This window comes from Rhincodon typus, chromosome 5, assembly GCF_021869965.1.
Source record: "Rhincodon typus isolate 14 chromosome 5, sRhiTyp1.1, whole genome shotgun sequence".
Lineage (NCBI taxonomy): Eukaryota > Metazoa > Chordata > Chondrichthyes > Orectolobiformes > Rhincodontidae > Rhincodon > Rhincodon typus.
In genome coordinates this window covers 99,738,110-99,750,689 of record NC_063336.1, presented here as the reverse complement: position 1 = coordinate 99,750,689, position 12,580 = coordinate 99,738,110, and the positions used below count along the sequence as shown (strand labels likewise).

At 39.8% G+C, this 12,580-nt stretch overlaps 1 protein-coding gene across 1 annotated transcript in view; it reads left to right on the top strand.

Moving 5' to 3' along the window:
- The window catches only part of LOC109915903 (EARP-interacting protein homolog), a 73,942-nt gene that overhangs the window by 10,280 nt on the left and 51,082 nt on the right, over positions 1 to 12,580 (top strand). Inside the window, exon 2 of the mRNA XM_048597005.1 lies at positions 750 to 886. Coding sequence (XP_048452962.1) covers positions 750 to 886 — 137 coding nt within the window. The remainder of the gene's footprint in view (positions 1 to 749; positions 887 to 12,580) is intronic.

Below are 12,580 nucleotides of genomic sequence, written 5' to 3'. Positions count from 1 at the left end.
CCAGACCCGAAACGTCAGCTTTCCTGCTCCTCTGATGCTGCCTGGCCTGCTGTGTTCATCCAGCTCTACACCTTGTTATCTCAGATTCTCCAGCATCGGCAGTTCCTACTATCTCCGATGATAAAGATGGTTAATTTTTAACCCTCACGTATTTTAAAATCAATTTTGCAAGCAAAATTTCCTAATAGTGCCTAATGTCACAGTCACGTAAAGCCAGTATACAAAGTTTGAGTTTGTTTATACTTCATAAATGCCATTAGTTATTGACGTTGTAGGCTGGTAATGTCTTAAAATCATTTTAATGAATTATAATTGCCATAGTATCATAACCCATGGATGGTAAAGAGGGCCATGAATAACTGACTTAGATTTAGGAATTCCATAAAATAATAATTGTGGGATTTGTGAAATAAATTTAAATGCTGTTATATCTGTTTTTCATCGTGGTAGTTTTATATTTGCATAATCTATCAAGAGCTCATAGTGATAGCAGTGGGGGGATTGCAACAGTAAAATATTGTTGACGTGAAAAAGTCTTGACAGCTTCTGTTATTTGTTATGACTGAACACATCAAGGCTTACCATTTTTGAATTTTAAAGATTGTTATAGTGATTCTTATTGCTTTACCAAGATCTGGTTGCAAGAATGCTGTTCTTTATAGATTCCTAGATAGTGAGTTCATCTATCTGGTTTCTGAATTGTCGTTCATCGTCTTTCCATTTCTGTTTGTTTGTGCGTGATCTTTTAGCTCTCATGTTCTACAACCTTGAAAGGAAAAGGTCAGTTAAAGTTTACTTCTGGCTGCTGGAGTCCTCATCACAACTGCTCACAACTTGCCACAGCGAATGACACAGCTATTCGAGGCTGGGACATTAGAACCATGTGGTAAGCAGGAAATGGCTCCCATTCTAGAGTTGCTTGTAATGCTTGACTTTTGAAACTTATTGAAATCCAGTCTGTGAAATGTGCACCTAAAGCTACATTTCATTTGGTGTTTATAGTTGAGCAATTCTTTGGTAATCGTTATTATCATAATTGAAATCAATGTAGATCTATAATGTTTCTATAAGGGTGGCTTTTAAGGCTGATTTTTACTATATGTACAACTGTTCTGTGCAATGGTTAAAAAAATCTTCACTGATATTCAATTGACCATCTTGTCTACTTCTGGTTTCATTCTGCCTACAATCATTGATCCTCATCTTTATATCTTTCACATTCCATTCTTTCACATTCTAACCTCATACACCTAGCAAGGTCGTAAAGTGATTTATACATTTTTCAGGAAACCAGATTAATTTATGTAGATGTTCTTGTGATATGACCTGACCCAGTACCAAGTTTGATTCTCCTTCTCCTGTTGGACATCAGACAGGACCCTTTACATCCAGCAAATTTTCCTCCTCATTTACTCCTTACTTTACAACTATGACTACAATTCAAAAGTGCTTCATTGACTGAAAGGTTTTAGATAAGCTACATAAATGCAAGATCTTTTGTTCTTGAAGCAAATTGTGCGCATCTCAGTTGGGATTTGTTCCACTGAGATGTTTCAAGGAATTTTGCTAAAAAGCCCTGACATAGCTTTGGCAGACAGAGATCAATGATTCAATGAGGGCCTCTGTTACTTTATGTATGTAATGTTGAGAAATACTGGAAAGCCTCACTGCAGATGGAAACAGAAGACAGTACAAGAATAAACTGTTTAACATTCTGCAGGCAAGTTAAATGAACTATTGTCCATAAATTATATTTACTACCTTTCAGACTTCATCCATTTTACATCCATTTATTGTTAATTTTGTGAATTAAGGAAATAATCATTAAGATTAAATGAAGACATTTTCTAAGTACAATCTACCATTTCAATTAATGAATTTTGTTTGCTATGTTGAATTTTTAAAATTTTATATTCAACTGCTTTAAGCAACATTCATTTATAACAGTAACTAAATTATACCATTACAATCATGCATTCCATGCCATAGTATAGTGACCCTGTACTTAACAAAAAGAAAGTATTTTGTGATACATTGTGTGCAATACAAAATGACATCCATTATCTTGCACTGTTTCTTTCAGATATTTCCAGTGAAATACATCATAGCCTTAAAAATACTTGCATTTTGTTGATAATTGATACCTTTATGTTCATTAGTGTGATTTGTAGCTTAGTGGTGAGAAATGTCAATAGTGCTGTGGCTTGACTAACAACAGAAGCAGCAGCAGAAGCAATGAGAAGCAAAGGGTATGTGGTCTCATAGTTTATATGAGCTATACTAATTGTATAACTGCCCCTTTTCCCCATTAATCCATATAAAGTAGACTATCCTCTCAAAATACACATTCTGTTTCAACAAATGAAACTGTTTAATGACATAACACTGACCTTAAAATTAAATTCACTGTTAACTTTAATGATCAGATCAGTTGTGTCCCTCAGCTCAGTTAGGAAGAAAAAGACTTTCAGATACATTGACAAGTAAAAGGAATGAGCATCAAGATAAATTGATCAAGAAGAAGATCTTATTTGGGAGCATGTGGTAGAAAATCTACAGTGCCAAGCAGCAAAGAACTTCCTTATTCAACACCCACTGAAAATAACCAACGTTGACACTTTATTAAGCAAAGCTTGTAACGTAAATACCAAATGAGATTTGGTTCCAAACTATGCCAGACCATTTCACCTCTGACCTTTTTGTTTCAATTTGTAGTCCTGAGTATGATAAATTCTACTGATCTTTTCAAATCGTTTGTGATTCTGTAATGTGACAGGAATCAGAAGAATGGCCGATTCATCCACTGGCTGTAATTAGGAATGGCTATTATTGTTGTCTACAGTCACCACACGTTAAAAGGAGCTTATTGTGTGAGGCTCTTAATTATGATAAATATACACAGTGTCGAAATACGATGAAGCAGTGGCAGAAGTGATTAAGACACGCTTAGCATGGTCTTATTACCTATTTATGAAAATTACAGAGAATGGGAAGACTTGTGGAATCCACAATTTAAATATTTCAAATACAAGTATGCAATTTGAGATTTAAAAAAAAACTGATACTTTTAGACGATGAAAGTATAGTACTGTTTTAGAAAAATACACAATCTTGCAGTTTCCCACAATTCATTGTATTTTCAATATAGACCGTATGGCACACTGACAATTTGAAATACTCCGGAAAAGTGTGTTCACAAATAATCACAAAAGGAAAAGCCCTCATTCTATTGCAGGATACGCAACGCATTTGTTTTATGTGGTACAGCAAATCTCTTTTTAGCTATTCCTACAATGATCAAATGTATTGTTTTGGTCCTGAAAGTAAGAAAACCATTTGTAGTAAGAATCATATAACTATATATGTTGGGGAAAAAAACTGCGGAAAACTGCAACACAAAGGGACTTGAGAGTACTTGTGCATCAAACGCAGAAAGCTAGCACACAGATGCAGCAGGTAATCAGGAAGGCTAATGGAATGTTGACGCTTATTTCAAGGAGCTTGGATAAAACGAGTAGGGAAGACTTACTGAAACTGTACAAGGTGCTGGTGAAATCACTTCTGAAATACTGTGAGCAGTTTTGGTTCCCTTATTTAAGGCAAGATATCATTTCATTCAGAGAAGGTTCACTAGGATGATCCCTGGTATGGAGGAGTTGTCTTATGAGCAAGGATTAAACAGGTTGGGACTGTAGTCAGTGAAGAGGTGAGCTCATTGAAACATATAGGATTCTTAAGGGGTTGACAGGGTAAATATTGAGAGGATGTTTCCCTTTGTGGAAGAGTTTAGGACCGGGGGCATAGTATCAGAATAAAGGGGTGCCAATTTAAGACTGAAATAATCAAGAATTTCTTCTCAGAGAATTGTGAGTCTTTAAAACTCCTTGCAACAGACAACTGTGGGTGAAGTGTCTTTGTGTATATTTAGGGCTGAAATAGATAGATTTGTGATCAGTAGGGGATCGGCGTTACAGGGATTACATGAAAATGGTCATGAGGAATGTCGGATCAGCCACAATATCATTAAATGGCGGAGTAGGCTCGAGGGGCCGAACAGCCTGTTTTTTATGGTGTCATAGTATGAAACAACATATTGAGACCTGAATACAAAAATAAGGAAGTAATGTTCCATTTGAATCACATTGGTTCTGTAAGGTAAACTATTGTGTGCATTTCTATGCACTCCATTAGAGAAGCATTAAAACAATGAAAAGATTGCAACAAAGTTTGAATAAGTTATGAATATTTTTTTAAAATGAGGCTTATTCACAGGTTAAAAAGAACCTAATAGCAGTTTTCAAAATCATGAAAGCTTCTGAAAAGAGCTGAGAAACATATCTGCTAGTTGATGAATCAAGTCACGTGGGCACATGAACCCTGAATTGATGCTAAAAGAATCATTGGGATGTTGTATACAGTTTCCAGAAACTAGGTTGTTTGTATATAGAATGATTATCCATAAATATCTAAGTTTAAAATAATTGGATAAAGATTTGACAGTGGAATAAAAATGAGTATACGAGAGAGCAGAGAAATAAGCTTAGAAAGTTACAGTTGAAGAATGAGCAACAGCACAGGCATCACAAGCCAAGTAGCTTTCTCCAGTGGCAGATTTTTTTTAATCTTATCATTTCTGAATTCTAATTTTAGGAAAATTAGATGAATTGAATTTAGAGTTCTAAGAGTCGTAGAGTCCTAGAGTTATACAGCATGGAAACAGACCCTGCGGTCCAACTTGTCAATGACAGTCAGATATCCTAAACTGATCTGGTCCTATTTACCTGCATTTGGCTCATATCCCTTGAAACCCTTCCTATTCATGTACCCATCCAAATATCTTTTAAATGTTGAAATTATACTTGCCTCCACCAATTTCTCTAGCAATTCGTTCCATACATGCACCACCCTTTGCGTGAAAAAGTTGCACCTTAGGTCCCTCTTAAATCTTTCCCCTCTCACCTTAAACATATGCTGTCTAGTTTTGGACTCACCTACCGTGGGAAAAAGACCTTGACTATTCACCCTATCCATGCCCCCTCATGATTTTATGAACCTCTATAAGGTCACCCCTCAGTCTCTGACACTCCAGGGAAAAAACTCCAGCCTATTCAGCCTCTCCCTATAGCTCAAACCTTCCAATCCCAGCAACATCCTTGTAAATCTTTTCTGAATCCTTTCAAGTTTAACAACATCTTTCCGACAGCAGAGATATCAGAATTGAACGCAGTATTCTAAAAGTGGCCTAACCAATGTCCTGTGCAGCCAGAAAATGACATCCCAACTCCTGTAATCAGTGCACTGACCAATGAAGGCAAGCGTGCCAAACACCTCCTTTCACTACCCTGTCTACCTGCAATTCCATTTTCAAGGAACTATGCACCTGCACCCCTAGGTTCCTTTGTTCATCAACGCTCCTCAGAGCCCTATCATTAACTGTTTAAGTCTTGCCCTGATTTGCCTTACCAACATGCAACACCTCATATTTATCTAAATTAAACTCCATCTGCCACTCCTTGGCCCATTAGCCCATTTGATCAAGATGCCATTGTGTTATAAGATAACCTTCTTCACTGTCCATTACACCATCTATTTTGGTGTCACCTGCAAATTTACCAACCATACCTCCTATATTTATGTCCAAATCATTTATATAAATGATGAAAAGCAGTGGACCCAGCACTGATCTTTGCAGCACGCCACTGGTCACAGGCCTCCAGTCGGAAAAGCAACCCTCCCCACCCCCCTTTGTTTCCTAGCTTCAAGCCAATTTTGCATCCAATTAGCTAGCTCCCCTGGTTTCAATATGATCCAACCTTGCCAACCAGTCTACCATGTAGAACCTTCTTGAGCGTCTTGCTGAAGACCATTTAGACCATGTCTACAGCTCTGCCTTTATCAGTCCTCTTTGTCACTTCTTCAGAAAACTTGATTACGTTAGTGAGACATAATTTCCTATGCACGAACCTATATTGATTCTCTCTAATCACTCTTTGCCTCTCCAAATACATGTAAATCCTGTCCCTCAGAGTCTCCTCCAATAACTTATCCACCACTGACGTCAGGCTCGCCTGTCTCTGGTTCCCAGGCTTTTCCTCACCGTCTTTCTTAAATAATGGAACCACATGAGCCAACCTCCAGTCTTTCTGCACCTCACTTGCAGCTATCGATGATACACGCATCTCACAAGGACCCCATCATTCTCTTCCCTAGTTTCCTACAATGTTCTGGGATATACCTGATCAAGGGGATTTATTCATGTTTATGCATTTTAAGACATCCAGCACCCCCTCTTTTGTGCTATGGACACTTTTAAAGATATCACGATTAATCTCCCCAAGTTCTCTAGCTTCCATATCCTTCTCCACAGTAAATACTGATGCAACATACTCATTTAGTATCTCACCCATCTCCTGTACTTTCACACATAGTGCCCCTTAAAAATCAACAAGGTCATCTATCATTAACCTAGTTACGCTTTTACCCTTAATATATTTGTAGAAGGTTTGGATTCTCCTTAACCGTATTTGCCAAATATGTCTCATGTCCCCTCTTTGTGCTCCTTATTTCCTTCTTAAGTATGCTCCTACTGCCCTTGCACTCCTCTAGGGATTTACTCAATCCCTGCTGTCTATACCTGACATATGTCTCTCTCTTGACCAGATCCTCAATTTCTGTAGTCATCCAGAATTCCCTATGACTACCAGGTTTGCCTTTTGCACTAGCAGGAACATACTGCCTCTGAACTCTTGTTTTTAAAGGCCTCTCACTTTCCACTGTCCCTTTACCAGTGAATAGCCTCTCCCAATCAACTTGTGAAAGTTGTTGTCTGATACTGTCAAAGAAATAGAATTATGATCACTGGCCCCAATGTGCTCCCCCACTGGCACCTCAGTCACTTTTTGCTTCTTCCCTAGTAGATATATCCACATACTGAATAAGAAAATTTTCTTATACACACTTAAGAAATTCCTCTACATCCAAACCCTTAAAATTATGGCAATCCCAGTGCATGTTTGGAAAGTTAAACTCCCCTACCATTACAACCCTATTATTCTTACAGATACCTGAGATCTCCTTACATATTTGCTGCTCAATTTTATTGGGGGGCCTAAGTACAATCCCAGTAAGGTTATCATTCCTTTCCTATTTCTCAGTTCACTCACAACTACACTGGATGTTCTCCCAAGAATATCCTCAAGTACAGCCGTAATGTTATCCTTAACTAAAAACACTTTCCCTTCCTTCTTGCCTCCCTTTCTGTCCTCCCTATAGTGTCTATACCCTGGAACATTAAGCTGCTAGTCCTGCCCCTTCCTGAGCCATGTTTCTGTAATAGCTATGAAATCCCAGTTCCATTTTCCCAACCACACATTGAGTTCATCTGCCTTGCCTGTCAGGCCTCTTGCATTGAAATAAATGCAGTTTAATTCATCAGTCTTACCTCGTTCCCCTTGTTCTTGCCTTTCCTTGATTATTTAACTTGCTCCTCTTTTCTACTATACTAGCCTCAGACTTACTTCTTTTCTCATTACCTCTTTGGGTCCCACCCCACACCACCACCACACCACTATCCCGTCCCCACTCTCTCCCCTTTAAAGCCTCCCAAGTAGCACTAGCAAATTTCCCTGCCAGAATATTGGTCCCCTTCCAATTCAGGTGCAACCCATACTCCTTATACACGTCACTTCTACCCTAGAAGAGATCCCAACGACTCTGTCCCCTGCACCAGCTCCTCAGCCACACAATCATCTATCCTATCCTCCTATTTCTACAGTCACTGGCACAAGGCATTGGGAGTAATCCAGATATCACTAACCTTGAGGACCTACTTTTTAACCTCTTGCCTAATTTCCTATATTCTCTCTGCAGAACCTCGTCCCTTTCTCTTCATACATGGTCAGCATAGAATCTGTAGGGCGTAGAAGCAGGCCATTCAGCCCATTGAGTCCACACTGACCCCCTGAAGAGCTTCCCCCCCCCAACACCCACAAACACACCTTTAATCCTACAGGCCAATCCACCTAACTTGCACATCTTTGGACTGTGGGAGGAAACCGGAGCAGCCGGAGAAAACCCACGCAGACACAGGGAATGTGTGCAGAATGTGCAAACTCCACGCAGTTGCACAAGGGTGGATTTGAACTGTGCCCCTGGTGCTGTCAAGCAGCAGTGCTAACCACAAATCACTGTGCTGTCTGCAAGAATTTGAGCTGAGGTAAAAACCAAAAGAGCTGTGGATGCTATAAATCAAAAACAAAAGAAGTAAAAAAGAAACTTGAGGAAGGCTCATCGGACCCGAAACATTAACTCTGATTTCTCTTCATAGACGCAGCCAGACCTGCTGAGCTTGTCCAGCAACTTCTGTTTTTGTTTGTAAAGCTTCCTGAGCTTGACGTAACTGGAACACTCAACCTCCTGTCCTGGAGTCAAACGTGCAACCATTGCACCACCAGCCCATGTTGTTGGTATCCACATGTATAACAACCTTCTGCTGGTAACTCTCCCCTTTGGGAATATTCTGCACCCTGTCTGAGACATTCTTGACCCTGGCATCAGAGAGGCAACACACCATTCTGATGCCTTGTTGTTGGCTGCAGCAAAGTCTGTCTGTGCCTCTGACTAAAGAGTCCTCTATCACAGTCGATCACATGGAACCTGACAGACCCCTCATTATAGTAGAGCCAGTCCTGTTATCAAAAACGTGGCTGTCAGTGCTATATTTCCCTAAGAGGCCATCACTCCTGACATTATCCAAATAGCATACTTGTTTGAGATGGAAGTAGCCACAGGAGACTCCTCTCCTACCTTTCCTACCATTAACTCATCTACCTAACTGTATCTGTGGTTCTTCTACCTTCCTGAAACTGCCATCCATCACACACCCTGGCTCCTGTAAATTCCTCATTGCTTCTAACTGCTTCTCTCTGCAGTCCGTTAGGATTCACAACAAAACATACTTCCTGCACACGTAATTTCCAGGAACATTGACTTTCTTCCTCGTCTCCCACATGTGACAGAAAGAGCACATCACTCTACTAAAAGCCATCTCTGCACCTTAAGCAATCTACAGACCCAGAATATACTCAAAAAAAATCACAACACACTTTCTCAAAATCTCAGCATTAGCATAGTCTTACTGCTCAAAAACACTGCTTTAGGATAACTTAATACCTATCTTATATTTAAAAAAAATAATCAAGACAGATCTCAGTAAAACATAAAGAAAACCTCACCCTACTCACTATTGTAGATTGACAAAAAAAGTGACAGATTAAGATTTATGTCTTAAAATCAAACACTTACCTGGCCAGGCTCTGAAATCGCTATCACTCTTTGCTACTGTGTGTAGTTCCAATTATGAGGTCTTCTAAGGTCAGCTTTGAAATTGCACTACACTGTTTGGTTTTCTTTGACCTGTCTCCAGAAATGTTTGTAATTTCACAGTCAGTCAGCTGTGAAAGTTCACTGCTTGATTCTTTTGATGTATTCTTGTTGATCTCTAGATCCCTTCTCCAACCTCTCCACGTGGTCACTCTCCTGAACTTTTGCCTCCTGCTCTCTCTCTCCCCTCAGTTTAAAAGTATTGTTGTTTCTGATTCTTTTTAAAGTTCCAAAAATAATGCAAAACTTGCAAAAACAGCTTTTCACATTTCTCATGTTAACTGCTGGAGTGTAGGTGAATGCCAAATTATTGAAAAAGTCAAACTACTTCACCTTTCTTTTTGAGGAACAGAACTCAGTTTGTTTAGTGCAGTTAATATCTTTTTAGTCTCACATCATCTTTTGATTTTAGACTATGACTCTGGCCACTGAAATGAAGTTTGGGAGCCAAAAAATATCCTCAAATTAGTTTAATCCACCTGTTAATCCTTCAAGAATTATTTGTAATTCTGTCGCATCTAAAGTTCTGCTGTGATATGATCACAAATCATGATATCAGCCCAGCGGTAAAAATTTCCTGTCATTGACTAATGTGAAAGTAAATCAAAAGGCTGTATCTGCCTAGCCTCATAAGAAGTGCTTTAACATAGAATAGTCACCTTGGTTAAGCACATTACTATAGGAACTAAGATAGTCTCAAAAAAGTATACTTCTCTGTAAATGTGCTGGTCACATTACCATGCACTGCATAAATTACTTGTGCTATTTGGCACCTCAAGGTCACATTTTCATTTGCTATTTTTAAACCCAAATAGTTTGAAATTCCTTAATTAAGATGTAACTCTACCGTCAAATTAAATAGATAATGCCGTTGTTTAGAAGGGAAGCATTCATCTTTTTCATTTTGAGGTTTTAAACTTTTAAACTATTTCAAACTTTATGATCTGTTCAAGGCCATCAATTCATTCTCCAGTTGTAATTTTAGAAAATGAAAGGTCTTGTGACATCAATACAGAACAGATTTTGGTATTTACTTTAAAGTACAATCTGCATTACCTAAACTTTAAAATTCCCAATGAAAGCCATTTTTTTTTCTAGATCTCTGATGCTATATGCATGCTATCAAGAAGACATTATTAATCAAATTAGCTTAATCTGCAGAATAATCTTACAAGAGTTGTTTGCAATCCTCGTCCATCTCAGTGATACAAATACAAATCATTATTTCATTTTTCTAATCACAGTTCAATCCAGCAATAAAAGTTTTCAACAACAACTAGTACAAAAGGCTCTCCATTTGGCCTCATAGGATGTGCTTTAGGAGTCTGTTCTGTGCAGGTTTCTTAAGGGAGGATTTTTATTCATCAGTTCAACTGGGTGAAGGCTGTCATATTTCAGTTACTTGTGAAAGGAAGGTGTCTTGATGACTGTACTACCACTGGAATCTTGAATAAATAAGTCAAACTTGCACCTGTCAGCCCAGTAACTTCCAGCACGTTACCACATCTTTACCTAATCCTGAAAATTAGAACTCGAATGCATAGTAATAAAATGTTCTAATTCAAGTTCATTATGATCATGTAGATTTTCCATTCATTGGCAGAAAACCTGCTGCTATCCAAGGCAGCAAAGAAGAGTTCCCTCCACTCAGTTTTTACTGTTTGCCTGTTGGTTAACATTTATTTTCTGCATTTCAGCATCATAGTTCTTACCTAGCTGCCTGAGGACCTTACTTTTTCCAGTGAAGTTTCAATGCACCCCTGACTAAATAGGTTATTGAAATGTTTGTCCAAAGTAATCAAATTACTAAAAGTAATCCGATTACCCTCCTGAAGTAAATAAAATGTTTGGAATGTCCTGTCTATAGAACACAGCACAAATCAAATCCATTCAAATACTGTTCTTCAGTCTACCCTCAATTATCAAAGTGATCAAATGTACCATGAAAACCTGTACATTTGAGAGAAGAAAAAACAGCAATGTTGCAAGAACACCATTGCATCCAAGTTTCCCTCCAAGTCAGACAGTATCTTAACTTGCTGAACCAATAATCAGAATTCTCGAGAACACTATTGAGGAAGCTGTATCGGCAGTATATTTGCAGATGTTCAAGGCTGAGGCCAACCACCAATATCCCAGTAACTATGGATGACAATAACTATAGCCTTGTGAGTGTCAGGTACATCCTGAGAATGTGCAAGACAACATAAGTAATTATATCATTTATAGATAACAAGGTGTAGAGCTGGATGAACACAGCAGGCCAAGCAGCATCAGAGGAGCAGGAAAGCTGACGTTTTGGGTCGAGACCCTTTTTTAGAAATGGGGGAGGGGAAGGGCATTCTGAAATAAACAGGGAGAGAGGTGGAGGCGGATAGAAGATGGATAAAGGAGAAGATAGGTGGAGAGGAGACAGACAGGTCGAAGAGGCGGGCTTGGAGCCAGTAAAGGTGAATGTAGGTGGGGAGTTAGGGAGGGGATAGATTGGTCCAGGGAGGCTGGACAGGTCAAGGAGGCGGGATGAGGTTAGTGGGTAGGAGATGGGGGTGGGGCTTGAGGTGGGAAGAATGGTTAGAGAGGCGGGGACGAGCTGGGCTGGTTTTGGGATGCGGTCGGGGGAGGGGAGATTTTGAAGCTTGTGAAGTCCACATTGATACCCTTGGGCTGCAGGGTTCCCAAGCTAAATATGAGATGCTGTTCCTGCGGCCTTCGGGTGGCATCATTGTGGCAATGCAGGAGGCCCAGGATGGACATGTCGTCCAAGGAGTGGGAGGGAGGAGTTGAAATGGTTCACGACTGGGAGGTGTAGTTGTTTGTTGCGAACCGAGCGTAGGTGTTCCACAAAGCGGTCCCCAAGCCTCTGCTTGGTTTCCCCGATGCAGAGGAGGCCACAACGGGAACAGCGGATACAGTATACCACATTAGCAGATGTGCAGGTGAACATCTGTTTGATGTGGAAGGTCTTCTTAGGGCCTGGGATGGGGATGAGGGGGGAGGTGTAGGGGCAGGTGTAGCACTTGCTGCGGTTTCAGGGAAAAGTGCCGGGTGTGGTGGGGCTGGTGGGGAGTATGGAGCGGACAAGGGAGTCACGGAGAGAGTTGTCCCTCTGGAAAGCACAGAAGGGTGGGGAGGGAAAAATGTCTTTGGTAGTGGGGTCAGATTGCAGATGGCAGAAGTGTCGGAGGATGATGCGTTGGAT